General features: G+C 37.7%; 1 protein-coding gene across 9 annotated transcripts in view; it reads left to right on the forward strand.

Annotated features, from left to right (window-relative positions):
• SMC6 (structural maintenance of chromosomes 6) overlaps positions 1 to 18,280 on the forward strand; it is a 72,051-nt gene that overhangs the window by 36,959 nt on the left and 16,812 nt on the right. For all 9 annotated transcript variants that reach the window (XR_007135204.1, XR_007135205.1, XM_047782595.1 and 6 more), the window contains exons 16-21: positions 5,844 to 5,958; positions 7,216 to 7,376; positions 11,504 to 11,639; positions 12,781 to 12,861; positions 13,942 to 14,112; positions 17,649 to 17,786. Coding sequence is in view for 7 of the 9 variants with exons in the window: in XM_047782595.1 (XP_047638551.1) it covers positions 5,844 to 5,958; positions 7,216 to 7,376; positions 11,504 to 11,639; positions 12,781 to 12,861; positions 13,942 to 14,112; positions 17,649 to 17,786 (802 nt within the window). In the remaining 2 variants the exon portion in view is untranslated. The remainder of the gene's footprint in view (positions 1 to 5,843; positions 5,959 to 7,215; positions 7,377 to 11,503; positions 11,640 to 12,780; positions 12,862 to 13,941; positions 14,113 to 17,648; positions 17,787 to 18,280) is intronic.

Genomic DNA, 18,280 nt, shown 5'->3' on the forward strand with positions numbered 1-18,280 from the left:
CAAGGACTCCCATGAATAGGAATGCCTGGCGCCACCATTGTAACAGTACCAAGTGACTTATAGAAAATCCTGTGAAGGGTTGCAAAGGTGAGCGAACTTTGTACAGTGTAACGTCACTTTTCTTGGCAGTAGGTGAATTCGTGTGCTCAGAACGAGGGCCTCAGGAGATGGCCAGGAGGTTTGGAAGAATGAGAGAGGAAGCTGATCCAAAGTTCCTTAAGATTCAAACACTTATGGTGGCTGCAGGATTTTTCATTAGTAATGTTTGGTTTTTTAATAAATTTGAGTGGAGAGTGTGTATTGTTAAATTAACACCGCATTAGAATTTTTTAGAGGGTGAGTCTCACAAAAAAAGAAGCAAGCAACTGAGAAAGTACTGTTGGGAAAATAGTTCAGTGATTGGCTAGATGGGAAAGAAAGTGAGGCCTGATGAATTAGAGGACAGATTTACTAGGCATGATAAGCCTGGAAAGATGGCAGGTTGTGGTAAGGACAGGACGTTAGAATTTACTGGGAGCAGGCCTGGGATGACAAAGCCCACGTTTGGCTCTAAGAGTAGGTTGCTGAAGTTCCAGTTGATGCAGTAGTGGAGGGAGTTGGATGCTAATCCTTTTGGGTGTTGACAGGATATTTTTTGGGTCAACTCGCAGCATTTTGAAGGGGTGTTTTTTGTGAAGAATTTTATCATTATGCATTGTGTTTCAAGTGCTAAATTTAAAAATTGGGTATTTTAATGTAGAAAAGAATAGCGAAACACTGCTAGAATGTTAGAATGAATCATATACATGAGACTTAATTAGATAACCTCAACCAGCATACCTAGGAAAGTACCTAGCTTTCTGGGAGATGTAGAGAAATGTAGTTTTCTTTCCTATAAAGATGCCTGTTTGCCCTTTTTCTAGGAAGTAGAGGCTACTGAACTACTCAGCTTGCTTTTACCCACCAGTAACCACATCTGCATCTGTAGTTCTTGCTGCCATCTCAACAGAAGAGATGTTCTTTCTCTTCCAGATGATTCTACTTGAATCTCAATTGCATATTTGATTCACAAACTATGTTTTTTAGTGATTTCAACTCTCCTGAGCCTTAAACTTCCTACTGCATTGACTTCTCTCCCCTTTTAATATCCTCAGTCACTGATGTGTCTCCCATCTTACAAATAAACTCTTCCTAGGGTGACTGTGTATTCACTCTTTGACCCACTACTACCTGGCCTCCTCCTCTGATTATTTTCCTTATTGCCAAATACAGTGTAAAGATGTTTATTTTTTTGTATACGTATTTACTTTCTCTTAGGTATCTGATACTATTAAACATACCTTCCTTGAAACTTGTGCTCCTTCGGTTACCGTGACACTATTTCTTGGTTCTCCTGCCTTTCAGATGTTCTCAGACTTTTGTGGGCTTTGCTTTCATCTCCCACTCGTTTCACTTTGGTTCTCCTCACAGCCCTGTTGTTGGTTTGTAGTCACTTTTTGACTGTACATATTCTTTCTGTATTTGGAGACATTGAAAACAGGCTTAATTTTAAGCATTTTTCTATATTTAATTATTTTTTTTCTTTATTAGGGCCTCACTCAGGGCATTTGAAGTTCTCAGGCTAGGGGTCGAATCGGAGCTGCAGCTGCTGGCCTCTGCCTTGCCAGTCAGTGCCAGATCCGAGCCACATCTGTGACCTACCCCACAGGTTATTTCAATGCCAGATCCTTAACCCACTGAGCAAGGCCAGGGGTTGAACCTGTGTCCTCATGATGGAAACTCCTCTATATTTAATTTGATTGTGGTATTTTTCCTTTTACTTGGCTTTAGAAATTGCATTTTTATTAAACATTTCTTTTAAGCTTAATTCAGATCATCAAATCATTTTGTCCGATAACCCCTCTTACCGGTCAGGCTCATCATGCTGCTTGCCTGGAATTTGATGTGCAGTTTTTCCTTTGTCCCTCCTGACCTCTTTGGACTTTCTGCTTGTTGTTTGGTGAGCCTGTTTCATAGTGTCCTTTCCTTGTCTCATCACTGACATGTTATTGCTGCTGTTCCTTCCTACTTTTACTTCTTCTAGATTGATTGTAGAGCATCTCTCTGCATGCAGCTAATTATAATATAAACCAATACGAAGTGCCTCCCAGCGAAGTAGGGCAAAGGGACCAGGTGGTTGTGACTTGATGCTTTTGAGCAAACTGGTAGGAGCAGTCTTGTCTAGCAGTGGTGTGTGCCTGCTCGAAAATAGTTGTTCCTTCCTGGCATGGAAACCAGTGATGTCAGTGGACTGGCCAGAGTCTGCATTTCCCCGCCCTCTCCTACCACGTCCCCTCTCTGTCAGACTCCCACTCCCTCTCCTCTCACCCTTCACCCCTGCTTTGTTTCATTGAACCTGCTTGCTGCTTCTGGAGCACCCACCCCTAGTCTTTCCTATCTTTGTTTTTACTTTCACTTGGACTCTGCCTCTTTTTATAGGAAAAGCTCCTCAAAAGACTTGTCTATGTCTGTCATTTCTCTTCCCCTTCTTTCTTGAACCTGCTCCAGTCAAGTTTTTATGCCTTTCCTACATACCAGAGAAGCTCGTGTCAAAGGCACCAGTGAGCCTTGCTTGGCTTGGTCCTGTGGTCCTGCCATACTACTCACTAACTTGACCTGGCCACTGTATGTGACTCAGTTGATCATTTCATTCTTCCTGAGACACTTTTTTGCACTTGTTCCCTAGAAGCTCACTCTGCTGGTTTTCCCAAATCTCTAGGTATTCTTTGTTAGTGTCTTGCTTATTCTTCCTCACTTGGGGAGCTCCAGTGTCAGGGTTCCAGACCTCTGCTCCAAGTGTAACTACTCCTAGCACTTAACCCTGCTGAGCTCATTCCGCTTCATGCCTTGAAAATAGTCTGTCCACTGAGGATTGCCAAATTATGTTTATGGCTGGACTCTTTCCTCTGAACTCCAGAATATAATACATTCAAGTTATATTTTCCACTTTGATGTCCACTAGACATCTGAAACTTAACATGTGTGAAAATCAGATTCCTGATATTCACCCTAAAACCTGCTCTTCCTATAGTCACCCCCATCTCCATTTCTCAGTTACTCATGCCAAAATCTCAGTCATCCTAGACTTCTTTTTGCCATCCCACATCCTATTGGCTGTACTTTAAAAAAATATATCCAGGATCTAAACACTTCTGCAGTGACCACCTTGATTCAAGCCATTATTATGTCTCAGGTGAGTTTTTCAGTGGCCAGTCTTCCTGCTGCTGGTTCGCTTCCACCCACATGCTCAGTGTCACAGCCAGAGTTAAGGTCAGATCACGTCACTCCAGCTCAAAATGCCCTGTGTGTTCTCATCCCTTTTTAGGCTTTACTGCAGCCTCTTGGGCCCACATGATCTGTCCTCCTGCCTACTCTTCTGTCCCCATGTCCAGAAGCACTACCCCCACTGCTCGTCCCCCACAGCAGCCAGCCCCCTGGCTTCTCCAACAGCCCTTTTCAGGACCTTCCCAATGGCTGGTCCCTAGGCACTGAATGCTCTTCAGGACGCCCACGTGACTCTCCCATTCCCTCACGTGTCTGCCCGTGGTCACCTTAGTAAGGCTTTCCCTGACTTTTCCTGTGTGAAAAATCACTGTACGCCACTTTGTCTTAATTTTCTGTCTCTTCAGTAGAATGTAAGCTCCACGGAGAGAAGGTTATAATCTGTTTTGTTTATTGGTAACTCCTCATCCTCTGAACAGCGTCTGGCACGTAGTAGGTGCTCAGTAATACATGATGAAGTAATTAATAGGTGTAAAGCATGTGTATACAAAGTTTCTTCTCTTTGGAATTGTAGAATTAAGAAATCCCTAAGAACACCATTGCCATTTCCCCCTTAGCCAGTTGTCGCTCCTATACCTACTGTTCTTGGTAGCTTGGTATCAGTGTCCTACTGAGAGCTCAGAGGCTTAAATTTAGTTAAAAGATTGAATCTCCTTAGGGTGCCCAAATTACAATTTATAAGAATATTTTTTCTCGGAGTTCCCGTCATGGCACAGTGGTTAATGAATCCGACTAGGAACCATGAGGTTGCGGGTTCCATCCCTGGCCTTGCTCAGTGGGTTAAGGATCTGCTGTTGCCATGAGCTGTGGTGTAGGTTGCTGATGTGGCTTGGGTCCCATGTTGCTGTGGCTCTGGTGTAGCCAGGAGGCTACAGCTCCGATTCGACCCCTAGCCTGGGAACCTCCATATGCTACAGGAGCGTCCCAAGAAAATGGCAGAAAGACAAAACAAACAAACAAACAAACAAAAGGAATATTTTTTCTCAGAGTTCCTATCGTGGCTCAGTGGTTAACGTACCTAACTAGCATCCATGAGGACATGGGTTCAATCCCTGGCCTTGTTCAGTGGGTTAAGGATCCGGCATTGCAGTGTGCTGTGGTATAGATCACAGACACGGCTTGGATCTTGCGGCACTGTGGCTGTGGTGTAGGCCGGCGGCTTCAGCTCCAATTTGACCCCTGAGGATTCCCACCACATCCTGGGAACCTCCATATGCCCGAGGGTGCAGCCCCCCCCCCCAAAAAAAAGAATATTTTTTCTCATATTTTTTCTGTGTTGATAAAAAACTTAGTTTTTCTCATCTCAGTAAGAATGTTATTTAAAATGTGTTTTAAGGACTTCTTCTTGTGGCTCAGATAGTAGTAGAACCCTACTACTATCCATGAGGATGTGGGTTCAGTCCCTGGCCTCACTCAGTGGGTTAAGGATCCATTGTTGCCAAAAGCTGCGGTGTAGGTCACAGATGGAGCTCAGATGTCATGTTGCTGTGGCTCTTGCATAGGGCGGCAGCTGCAGCTCTGATTCAACCCCTAGCCTGGAAACTTCCATATGCCGCAGGAGCAGCCCTAAAACAAAATAAATAAATAAATGTGTTTTAATTAATTGACTTTTACATTTATATATGATAGCAATATAAGATTTAGGGGAATTGTAGTTATGAATTGTAACAGACAGTAGGACATAATGATTAAGAATCTGAGTTCTAGGAACTCCCGTTGTAGCTCAGCAGTAATGAACTCAATGAGTATCCATGAGGACGTGGGTTCCATCCCTGGCCTTGCTCAGTGGCTTAAAGATCGGTCATTGCTGCGAGCTGTGGTATAGGTCACAGATGTGGCTTGGATCTGGCACTGCTGCGGCTGTGGCACAGGCCATCAGCTGCAGTTCCAGTTCAACCCCTAGACTGGGAACTTCCATGTGCCAAGGGTGTGGCCCTGAAAAGACAAAAAATATAAAAGAATCTGGGTTCTAGAGCTGAGCCGCCTGGCTTAAATCCTAGCCTGCCCACTTAGTTTTACTATATTGGAAACTTATTAAACTCTCTGAAGCTTCTTCATCTAAAAAAACTGGAGAGGATGATATTATCTATCTCAAATAGTTGTTTTGAGGGATAAATGAGCTAATGCAGTCATCCCTCTGTATCTGTGGGGGATTAGTTCCAGGACCCTCTGTGGATACCAGGGTCTCGGGATGCTCAGGTCCCATAGTCAGCCCTCTGTAGCCACAGTTCCATATCTGCTGATTCAGACACCCAAGGATCCTGCAGTGTGTACTATAGTCATTGAAAAAAATCTTCATGGAAGTGAACCCAGGCAGTTCAAATCCATGTTCTAGAGTCAGCTGTGTTTGTAATGTCCTTAAACCAGTGCCTCACGCACATAGTATTATATAAATGTTTGCTAATAAACCTATTTCAGATGTTTTCAAATGTTAACACATATTTTCCATGTCTTGTTATTGCCTATCATCTCCCCACTCGTTTTAAAATCTGTATATAATTAAAGTTTGATTAAGTTAATCCTTGTATATTTTTGTCTCCTAGAGCTGCTTATCATCCAGAGTTCCCTACGGTTCTGACAGCTTTAGAAATAGACAATGCAGTTGTTGCAAATAGCCTAATTGACATGAGAGGTATTGAGACAGTGCTGCTAATCAAAGTAAGGCCAGATGCTTGCTGTATTTTATGTTATTGTTAAATTTCCTAAACTGAGGTTGGTTATATAAATTCCTGTTCAGTTTCTGTATCATAGAGTTGTTGATGTTTCGCCACAGTGCTTTTACCTCATAGGAAAACCTATAGAGTAATATACAGAACTGATTTTTTGTGCATTTGCTGCCCCAGGGAACTATAACTCTTGGCTCTTCTTTGTAAAATAATTTCACAAATGTATGATATTCTTTTGGTGCATGATGCTATAAAGTTTTTCAGTTCATTCTTTATTGGCTACCAAATCCATTTTTTATTTACCCTTACAGATACTGTATATTATTATATGATAGTTTTTAAACACATGCTTTACTTGATATATTATGAATTATTTTTCTTAAAACTTTGAGCTCTGTAAAATCAGTGTTTATTCTTCATCAGTGTGTATATTTTTATGCACTTGTTAGATTAGATCACCAGTATTGTGTTTTCATCTGTTGGCATAAATTTGCTGAGAAGAGACAAGGAAATTCAAAACAAATCTGTAATCAATACAGGCAGAGTCCGTTTTTCTTGATAATGGTAACTGAGAGATAATGGTGTCAGTCATCCAAGTGTATGTATGTCTGTATATTGCAAGTTCATATCGTAATTTTTGTGGGGTTGGCCCTGTTGTATTTTAGACAGATACTCGAAAGAAAATAATAAAGTCCTCTTGTGAAAGTCTGACCCAAGGGAGGTTGATTTAGGCCTCACTTAAGCCTAATCCCCCCTTTACTTCCTCTGGGAAGTATAATATTAAGCATTTCCAGACTTTCCCTACATATTTCAGTTTATTAATATTTTACTAGAATTTGCTATTCACTCACATCTTTTCTAGGGTATTAAAGTCATTTAGAAAAAGATTTTTATTTTTTAAAATAAAATAAAATGATTTTATTTTTCTATGAAAAGATATTTTTCATGTGAAAAGATACTTAAAAATAATTTAAAATTTTAAATGGATAGCAGTACTAGAATTTACAAGTAAAATGTATCAGTTTGTCATAAAGCATTGTTTCCTATGTTTTAAAAACTCTTACTAGCTTAATTTTTCAAATCTTGAAAATTGTTTTTTAAATTCTTTTATTTATCTTCATTGAATTATTTCATTTGAGTGTTTAAATAAAAATACTTGAATCTTAAAGTTAGGCAGCATTGTGAAATTGCGTGCAGCAGTAATGCTTTGACATAATTTAAAATATTATTTCCCCCTCTATTCTTTTAGAATAATTCTGTAGCTCGTGCAGTAATGCAGTCTCCAAAGCCACCCAAGAACTGTAGAGAAGCTTTTACTGCTGATGGTGATCAGGTTTTTGCAGGGCGTTATTATTCATCTGAAAATACAAGACCCAAGTTTCTAAGCAGAGATGTGGATTCTGAAATAAGGTTGGTGTCCAGTGTAGCTTTTCTATATTATTCCCATTATTTCTTTGGGGGTTCATTTTCATTTGTATTACTCTATTAGCAGTTACATCAGTAAAGAATTTTGAGAAATCTTCTTTGATCTTAAAAGATCATTTAGCTGGATGTAGAATTCTAGATTGATGGTCATTTTCCATCGTCACTTTAACAACAGTATTCTGGGCTTGTCCAACTGGTCTGCACATTATTACTTGTCTGCAAGGAGGTAAGTTTAACTCAGCGTATACATCAGTTACGTTGCTGTATCACTGTTTAGCTTTGCTATCTTTTCTCCGTGAGAATACAGGTGTGCTGGTTTACATTCTGGCCCAAGGTCCTTGTTACATCTCTGACTGGTGCTTTGAGTGGCAGTGTTCTGAAAGGAGAATCAGTTGGGACAATGAGAACACGTGCCTAGGCAGATAGGCTGCTAGAGGAGACAAAGTAAAATGCTGGACATCGTGAGATCCAAAAGCATGCAAAAAGAATTTTTGGTACCAAAAAAACCATGATTTTCCCAACTGAACTGTCAGTTGATGAGTTGATGGGATGGAACTGAATTAATGACCTAGGAGACCTCAAATAGTTCTTAAATAAAAGAACAATCTCAGAAAACTGAATAAAAGCATAAGTATTCTAAATGGCTTTTATGTAGAGAGAAAAATGAGGTTTTTTTGAAGTAGATAGCTGGTTTTCAAATAATATTAGTCATTTTTGTATGATGGTGAGAGCAGCATAAAGGAAAATAACCATAGTGAATACTCAAAAGTTTAGTAAAATTTCTTTCTTAGCAGCAGCAAACTATTGAATGATCAGCAGCTTGCTGTTAACAGCACTCAGCATACATTTTAAATTGCTGCTGAGTCTTTGTGAAATGATGGATGAAAGTCCATAGACGTTTGAAAGCGCCTGTATAAAAGTGCCCTGTAAAGTGACAAATTTTTGTCCACTGTACCATGACACTTAAACCAGGCCTTTCTAATTCTTAAATGGGCAGGATTAAATTTTATAGTAGGGCAAACATAAATGCAAATGTGTAAGCAATATGGTAGTATTATTCCATGTAATTCATCCTTTTTATTTCAACAAAAAATGCATTTGTGGAGTTCCCGTCATGGCGCAGTGGTTAACGAATGTGACTAGGAACCATGAGGTTGCAGGTTCGGTCCCTGCCCTTGCTCAGTGGGCTAACGATCCGGCGTTGCCGTGAGCTGTGGTGTAGGTTGCAGACGCGGCTTGGATCCCGCATTGCTGTGGCTCTGGCGTAGGCCGGTGGCTACGGCTCCGATTGGACCCCTAGCCTTGGAACCTCCATATGCCGCAGGGGCGGCCCAAGAAATAGCAAAAAGACCAAAAAAAAAAAAATGCATTTGTGTCCTAAATCTTTTAAAAAGTATAACATTCTTGGGAAAGATTGTCAGTGTATCATCAGCAAATCAGGATCCTTGGTTCTAGCATTTTAGTAGCAATTGCTTAATACTTACTTTTGAAGTCAGTAATTGCCTAGCTAAAAGTATTTGCATCAGTGTGTAGTGGACAGAGCTTTTGTTTTAAAACCAGGTGAGCATTAGTTTTTTAAAAAATTTTAAAAAAATTGTTTCCCACATTGATAAACTGTATTAATGGAAAATATACTAAGTTCTGATGATATTTAAGTGATATTTATATCATCTGTTTGGGCCTGAACCAGTCTGATGTTTGGAAGTTTAAAAACATTCACTGGTATTATTTAAATACAGAAATATATAAATTAGAAAACGAAAGTAGCTCATAATCCATTTCTCCATGGTCCCTTTTGACATTTTAAAAATAGATAAGTAGGAGTTCACCTGATGCACAGCAGGTTAAGGATCCGGCACTGTCACTGCAGTGGCTTGGGTCGCTGCTATGGCACAGGTTTGATCCCTGGCCCTGGAATTTCCACATGCCATGAGTACAGCCAATTAGAATAATAATAATAATGAAGTAATTTATGCATATGGTGAGAAAATTTAAACAGTAAAGTATGCAATGAAAAGGGAGACCCTCTGCCCCATCTTTCTCTCAAAAGTAAAAACAGTTTCATATATATTTCCAGAACAGTTTAAAATTGAGATATAATTCACATACCATCAAATTCACTCTAAAGTGTACAATTTAGAGATTTTCTTGTAACCATAACTGTTTTCTAATTCCAGAACATTTTTTATCACACCAGAACGAAAACCCATACCCAGCAGTAGTTATTCTCTCATTCCTCCCCACCACTGATCTTGAATTTGTCTTTATGGATTAGTCTATTCTGGATATTTCAGAATCATATTATGGAATCATAATATGCAATTTTTTTTTGTCTTTTTGCCTTTTCTAGGGCTGCTTCCAGCGGCATATGGAGGTTCCTAGGCTAGGGGGTCTAATCTGAGCTGTAGCTGCTGGCCTCCACCACAGCCACAGCAACGCAGGATCCGAGCCATGTCTGCAACCTACACCACAGCTCACGGGAATGCCGGATCCTTAACCGACTGAGCAAGGCCGGGGATTGAACCCACAACCTCATGGTTCCTAGTCAGATTCATTAACCACTGCGCCACGATGGGAACTCCCATAATATGCAGTTTTATGTCCAGTTTATTCCAGTTTAGTATAATGTTTTCATGGTTCATTCATATTGCACTGTGTAGCGGTACACACGTGGTTTCTGTATCTTGCTTTGTCTCTCAGTATTTTATCTTGGAGATCATTCTATAGCAGCACATTTAGAGCTGCCCCTTGGTATGGCTATATTGTAATGTCACTAACCAGTTCCCTGTGGAGGGACACAGGCTGTTTTGAAAATATGTGCATAGGTTAAATTCTAAATGGTGAAAGTACTAAGTCAAAGGGTGTGTGGAATTTTAAATTACTTAGTAGCTGTTGCCAAATGACTGACATTGTTTTATTAACATGCAATTTATGGCTCTAAATTTCAAGGTTTATTTATTGGGTAAATTGTTTTTTTGTGTAGCAAAATTACTGTTTGTTAATTAAGGTATAGATTTGTATATGATAGAATAAAGGTTCATTATTAAAGCCTGCAGAGCCATCATGAGTTTTTACATCTGGCCCCATTTTTACCAGAAATACCATATTTACTCTGTTCCTTTTCTCATTTTATCATTTGTTCAGTCAGCTAACATTTATTGATTTAGAAAAAAAAATTTGAGCATTCTACACGGTAGTGCAATTATAATAGTTCATCCAATTTAACATGCTTTATTATTTTACATATCAGTAAAAAAAAAAATGCTTCTAGTTGAACCACAGGCTGGAAGATGTTTTGAAAATTCAGAGATGTTAAAATGTGGGGAAATACGAATCTTAATGAAAGCTGACCTACACTCTTCATCAGAGAAAAATTGCCTTTAACTGCACAAGTGGACTCTTCTCCACCAGGCACACAATTTTGGGAGTCACATGCGTCAGTCAGTGAGGCAGGAAAAAGATCACATCCAAAGACAGCTGTCTCTGCTAGCGTGGAGAGGCTTTATGGCTCTAATATCTGCTGACCTTACCTTCCAACTCTTTTTTTTCCTTCCCTCCTTCCCTTTCACTCCCCACATTCAAAACTGTTAAGCTGACTATCAGTTTAATTTGTTTTCACTGCTCTTTGCCTTTTTGTATTTTCTATCTCCTCTAGTTGGTCTAGCTGGGGAAAACGTCAGAGAACACAAGTCAGTTGTCACTTCTCCCAGACTCAGGCTTAGGTTCCCATACTACTGTGGGCATATAGTAGTGTCCTGTTTACATTTTAATGTTATGGTTCATTTCCTCGTTGTTTTGTCATTTTGTTTGATTCCTTTATGTCTTAATTCTATCACTGTACACAATGCCCGCCACACATAAATCATATCATAAATCACACATAAATCATTTCACATCAATGAAATAAGTAAAATATTCCAATTTAGAAGATGCTTCTTGAAATCCTTGTGTTTTTATGCTATGAATCACTTAGTAGGAATAGAGAGCTGGTGTGAATGAATATGGTTTTGCAAACAAGCCTTTATAAATAAGCCTTTCTTTGTAAAGGTCTAAATACTTACAATATTTAGAAGTAGATTTAAAGTATTTTTTCCCTTCTCTTCTCAATTAAGTGACTTGGAGAATGAGGTCGAAAATAAAAAAGCCCAGATACTGAATTTACAGCAACATTTGTGTGCCCTTGAAAAGGATATTAAACGCAATGAAGAATTTCTTAGAAGGTGTCAACTGCATTATAAAGAATTAAAGGTAAAAAGACATTTCATTTTCTCAACTTAATCACATCCAAGTTATTTTTAAGTTGTTATCATTCATTTAGTTAGAAGAGTAGTTCTTAAACTTTTTGGCCTCAAACCCCTTAAAAGTCTAAAAAAAGCTTTCATTTATATGGGTTCTATCTATAGGTATTTATACTATTGAAAATTAAAGCAAAACTTAAGAATATTAATTCATTAAAAAAACACAAATAGATTATGTGTTAACATTTTTATGAAAAATAACTGTATTTTCCAAAACCAAAAATATTTAGTAAAAAGATTGACATTTTATATTTTTGTAAATCTCTAATATCTGGCTTAATAAAATTCATCTAAACTGGCGTATCAGCTTCTGTAATCAGTCTGTTGCAATATCATAGAGTTTATAAACCTCCTGTATACATAGAAGAAATTGATAGTAAAAGTGGTCTTAAAAAATGTCTTAAGGAGTTCCCGTCATGGCGCAGTGGTTAACGAATCCGACTGGAAACCATGAGGTTGTGGGTTCGATCCCTGCCCTTGCTGAGTGGGCTAACGATCCGGTGTTGCCGTGAGCTGTGGTGTAGGTTGCAGACGCGGCTCGAATCCTGCATTGCTGTGGCTCTGGCGTAGGCTGGTGGCTACAGCTCCAATTCGACCCCTAGCCTGGGAACCTCCATATGCCACGGGAGCGGCGCAAGAAATGGCAAAAAGACAAAAAAAAAAAAATCTTAAGTGTTTTTGTGAAAATAGTTTTGATCTCATAGACCATCTGAAAGAGTTTCAGAGATACCCAGGAGCTACTGGCATTGGATTTTAAGAACCACTGGAGTAGAGTAGTATTTCTGTAACTTGAGATTGGATGTTTTAGGAAAATATTTTCTTGGTGGACTCAACGTTGCCATCATTTTAACTGCAAAGATGGAGGGCTTACATGTGTTTTGCATGGGAAAGGATTAGCAATTATAGTGATAAAAGCAGGCTTTATACATAACTTCCCTTGGTTCACTTAATGCTAATGTATTCTTTCATTAACTGTGGAATCCTTCTATAACATAATACAGTGGAACTTTGTCGGTGAATACAGCCTTTTAGGCTTTTATTTCTCATTTGTTTTTATGTTACTAAAATCTGAATACTTTTTTTTTCAAAAGATGAAAATCAGAAAATGTCTTTCTGAAATTCGGGAACTTGAGAATATAGAAGAGCACCAGTCTGTAGATATTGCAACCTTGGTAAGATTCTTTTCTTCAATTTAAATATAATGTTAAAGGACAAAACCATCATTTAGATTTAGAATATCTGCTGTCAGCTTTTTTATAAAAAATCCTTTTGCTTGAGGCTGCTTTTTATAATTGCTGTCTCCGTTTACAAATAAGATCGAAACTACCTGGTGTATGGCCTTCAAGTTCCTTAATATTTTGCATGTACATAGCTTGCGTGCATAATAATTAGTTTTGTCTTCAATTACATGAAATGAAACTTTGTCAAAGCTTAATTGTGCATCTAAACAGTATCCTTTCAAACCAAACTACCTAGCATAGTGTTTTTCAGAATTAATCAGTATCAGTATTAGTGATATCTTTTAGTCAGTTGTAGTTGATCTCTTTGCCTTATTCTCTTTTTTCCAAGTTCATGGGGAAAAACCCCACATATTTGTTACTCTATTTTACTTTATTTTAGGTTTCTTTCTATGACATTCAGCTTAGCTTCCTGAGTTGTTATAAGTAGTGAATTAGATAGATTGCAGAATCTTGTTAAAATGAATAAATAGTTATCAATTGTCTACTCTGTACCACACATCATGTTAGATGCTGGGGGACTCAACAGTGAACAAAGCAGATAAAATCTCTGCACCAATAGAGTTTAATCCAACGAGAATTTGTCTTTATTTTTTATTAGTGATCTGGTTTTCTACTTGGTGTTTTCCTACTGTAATTCCTTTTATTGGTAGACTAAATTTCTTAAGCGTATGGACTATGTCTTGATTTATTTTTGTTTACTCAGCTTCTGTCTGGCACAAGATAGGTATCTATATATACTATATTTTGAAAGAAAAAGTGAGTAGCTAGAGATTATTCCTTTTAATTATGACCTCAAGCACACAGTTTGTCTTCTAAATGTAATCCTTTATTATTTTTGAACTTAATTTCTTCTACTTCCTAATTTACCATTAAGAGTATGAAAATATCCTAATATTCTTTGTATTTGTCTTTAACCTATAGTGTCTCCTTTTCTAGAATTGTTTGTATTGTTTTTCTGTTTGATAACTTAAGTATTTTAATTAATTTTCTATGCTCTGTAAATGTTACCAGGAAGATGAAGCTCATGAAAATAAAATGAAAATGAAAACAGTTGAGAAAAATATGGAAAAACAAAAAGAACATATGGAATATCTTAAAAGTCTGAAAATAGAAGCAGAAAACAAATATGATGCAATTAAACTGAAAATTAATCAGCTGTCAGAACAAGCAGATCCACTTAAGGTATATATTATTGTTATTCTGACATAGGTGTTTTTTATGTTTTAGTTTTATATCCACAGTGTATTTGCTAGATATTACCCTAATAGAATTTATGGTTAAATATAGCTATAATCATACAAAACTGCAATGAAAACCAAATTTTCATCATCAGATCAATTAGGATTAAGTATTTCTGCTAATGCTTTTAAGGAGAATAAATTGCTAAATTTCTGTCTTCCTGGAAGATTTTAGCTTTTGTTCCCTTTTTATTATGTGATTTTTTTGTTTCTACTTTTAGAACCAGAGTCTGTGGGACAGCTTGTCTGTCTGTACTGTTTCTGTGTTTGCCTGTTCTTTTACCCCACCTTTCCTCAATAGCTGAAGGATTAGTTGATATAAAAGCCAACTTGAAATAAAGTGCCACCCAATTCCTACTTATTAACATACCTGCATTATAATTCCAGCCTGAATTCAGTTGGCTTCTTTAAAAAAAAAAAAAAAAAAATGCTTTGGAGTTCCCGTTGTGGCTCAGTGGTTAACAAATCTGACTAGGAACTGTGAGGTCGCAGGTTCGATGCCTGGCCCCCCCTCAGTGGGTTAAGGATCTGGCATTGCCATGAGCTGTGGTGTAGGTCGCAGACGCAGCTTGGATCCTGTGTTGCTGTGGCTCTGGCATAGGTCGGAGGCTACAGCTCCAATTAGACCCCTAGCCTGGGAACCTTCATATGCTGTGGGAGCAGCCCACAAAAGGCAAAAAGACAAAACAAACGAATAAACAAAAGAAAACAAATGCTTTTTGAAACCAAATTTAGGGAAATAAATTTTAACAAACAATTAAATTCTATAAATTTCACTAGGTTGTTTAATAGCTTCGCTATCAGTAGCTTATTATTCTCATTTTAAATGACTGGCTCAGTATTCTCAGAACTTCAAATTTTATTTATAAGACAATGAAAAGAATTAATAGCATGTTTTAATAAGGAGAGGAATATTGTGCAGGAAAATTACCCTCTTTGAATCAGAATGTTTTTAGATATTTTAAAAGTTTAAAAGAATTTACGTGCATGTAAACTTTACTGTAATTGTCTCCATTGGCAATTTTAGAAAAAATAATTTCTTAAAGGAAGTTAGAGGAGCAGCTGCATAGAAACAAATTTTTCGTGTTCGTGGTGGCCTTCCTACAGTGTGGTGATTCCTGCCTGCTGTTATAATGCAGAGTGGTTTTGTTTTTTTCTATTTGAGATGAGAATGAAAAATAGGAAAATAGACTGGTGAATTAACTGATTAGGAAGAATATAAAACTTTAATAATGAAGTTGTAAGGAAGGGAAAAGCATTAAATGACTGAAGGATTGAACAGGGTACCTTAAAATCAAAATGATGGAGTTTGCTAAGACAATGTAGAAAAATAATTAACATTTAAATTATCCCAGATAACTTAAAATCAGAAAACGAATAATAAGCTGTTTTTTGTCCTCTTAAGGACCTCTATGTTAAAGCAAATCCTGGAATTGAGAGTCTGTAGATAAGTGCAAGAGCAGAAAATATGAGCAGAAGGCAGTAATTCTTGATCTTAACTCTTTGTCTTGGTTGCACACAAGTGAAAGCCGGGAGGTGAGTCCTGCAGTGACTCTGCATGCAGTCAGCCAGGAGCCAAGAGGGTCTTCCTTTGCGATATCACATGCCACTAGCCAACAGGACCAAGAAGATTTGGCTAACAAAATAATTTAACTCCTCAGAAACTGTCATCATGATGTATTAGCAGCTTCTAGATGTAACCTGTTTGCTGTCAGGACATTTGTTCATCTTGTGTCAGAGGTGTGCTGAGGAGTGGGATACTCAGTTCAAATATGTAGCCATTGATATCTTGGCTAGGGAATATTTTTCTCACTTTGAACCGTTTGTTTTGATTTATACTACAAACTTAATGCTTTATTTGCAATTCAAATTTTTTGTACAGGGAGTGTGACCCACATCAAGTCTATGGTGATAGATGATCTGCATTATTGAAATAGGAGGGCCTCTCAGCTTCTAATAGAGATAATAACTGTTTGTTTGGATTGAGGATGACTCTGCTTTTAAAAATTCCAGGATCTAATGCTTTATATTTTTAAAATATAATTTAAAAATTTATTGATACAGGGTTATATGCAACAAGTGATTATAATATGTATTGTAGCAATTTATCTATTGTTATTACATAACTAAAATTATTAGTTAGGCATCAAAGAGAATAAAATGTTTAAATGATTCTGTCCCTTCTAGCATCTTAGCCTTTTTTTTCTTTTCTTTTTTTAAAGTGTAATTGATTTACAATGTTGTGCCAATTCCTGCTATATAGCAAATAACTTAGTTATACATACATATGTATATACATTCTTTTTTATATTCTTTTCCATCACGGTCTATCCAAGGAGATTGCATATAGTTCTCCGTACTAAACAGTAGGACCTTGTTGTCTATCCATTCTAACTGTAATAGTTTGTGTCTATTAACCCCAAACTCCCAGTCTGTCTCACTCCCCCTTGGCAACCACAAGTTTGTTCTCTATGTCTGTGAGTCTCTTTCTGTTTTGTAGATGGGGTTGTGCCGTATTTTAGATTTTGCAGATAAGTAACATCATATGGTGTTTGTCTTTCTCTTTCTGACTTCACTTAGTATGATAATCTCCAGTTGCATCCATGTTGCTGTGAATGGCATTATTTTGTTCCTTTTTATGGCTGAGTAGTAGTCCATTGTATTATGTACCACACCTTCTTAATCCAGTCATCTGTCAGTGGACATTTGTTTCCATGTCTTGGCTATTGTGAATCGTTAAGTCTATTTCTTTAAAGGCTGTGCTTTCTTGAAGGTTAGAAATTCTACAGATTTAGGGCTACAGAGTTTAACTTTAGATCTAATCCATTTTAGTCCTCACCCCAAAACCAAGGTGAATGCCACTGTCGCTTTTTAATATCTCTAGGTCTCTGTTTCAACAACAAAATGAAGTTACAGGAAATACTCTTTCGGTTCCTTTTTAGTTTTAACTTTGATATTACCTTGGGCATAAATTTGTTAAATATACAAGGACAAAGCAAAAACCATGATAAACGTGGAGAAAAGAACATCAACACCCATAGTTCTTTTCATCCAAGTTTATAAGTCAAGTCTTTCTAAAGGTGCTTAGGAGAAACGATTAACCAGCACAAATCTTTCCTGATGTAATTGACCCCTTTGGCTTCTCTGTCAGTTACCTTTGTAACTTCTATCACTTGCATTGTTTTTAAGTCTTTTCAGGCTAATGTGGCTTCTCATGAAGCTACCTTGTTTACCAAAATAAAGTTGAAAACATCATAATAAATGGAGACTTCATTTAAGAACTGGAAGATGATAATGTGACTTCTTAATCTGGGGAACACCTCACTTCTACTGAGACACAGACCTGAGCCCCTTCACACTTGCCTCTTTAAGCAGCATAATCCTGTCCTCTTTACTGAGTTGTCAGTTAGTTTATATCTATGTTGATGATTTTTTAAAGCAGTCTTTTCTTTATAGATTATTTTGGTTTTATTTAAACAGGATGAATTAAACCTTGCCGATTCTGAAGTGGATAACCAAAAACGCGGGAAGCGGCATTATGAAGACAAGCAAAAAGAACACTTGGATACTTTAAATAAAAAGAAACGGGAGCTAGATATGAAAGAAAAAGAACTAGAGGTTATCCATCTTTTTTAATGTTTCGTTTACAACCTTAGTCATAATTATTAAGGTATTTTCCTTTATGTCATGTTTCCAAACATAGACGAGTTATCTGATGAATGTCTGTTTTGTATGAAGTAACAGCTGTTTTGGGTGAGTAAACAGACGAAAGACTTAGGGACTCTCAAAGTATGGGGGCTTCGTAGTCCTACATGACATAGATGTAGGCAGGACTGTGGCAGTTCCTGCCTCTGAGTGCTTTGGAAAATGGCACTCCATCCTCTAAAAGAGCTCTTTAAATGCCCAGCTTGGCATGTGCATAGCCACTTTATGTCAGAAAAAGGCACTCCTGCCTCTGAGTAACTTGGGTGTGAGCTGGGCTGGAATTCAGCTCCCACTTTCTAGATAACCCTTGCTGACAACTGTAAGCCACAGTTGGAAATGGATTACAGCTTTGCTTTTACCTGTCTTAGGAAAATAATTTAAACTCTTTAACCCACTGCCTTGCCTGT

Source organism: Phacochoerus africanus, chromosome 5 (assembly GCF_016906955.1).
Source record: "Phacochoerus africanus isolate WHEZ1 chromosome 5, ROS_Pafr_v1, whole genome shotgun sequence".
NCBI classification, from domain to species: domain Eukaryota; kingdom Metazoa; phylum Chordata; class Mammalia; order Artiodactyla; family Suidae; genus Phacochoerus; species Phacochoerus africanus.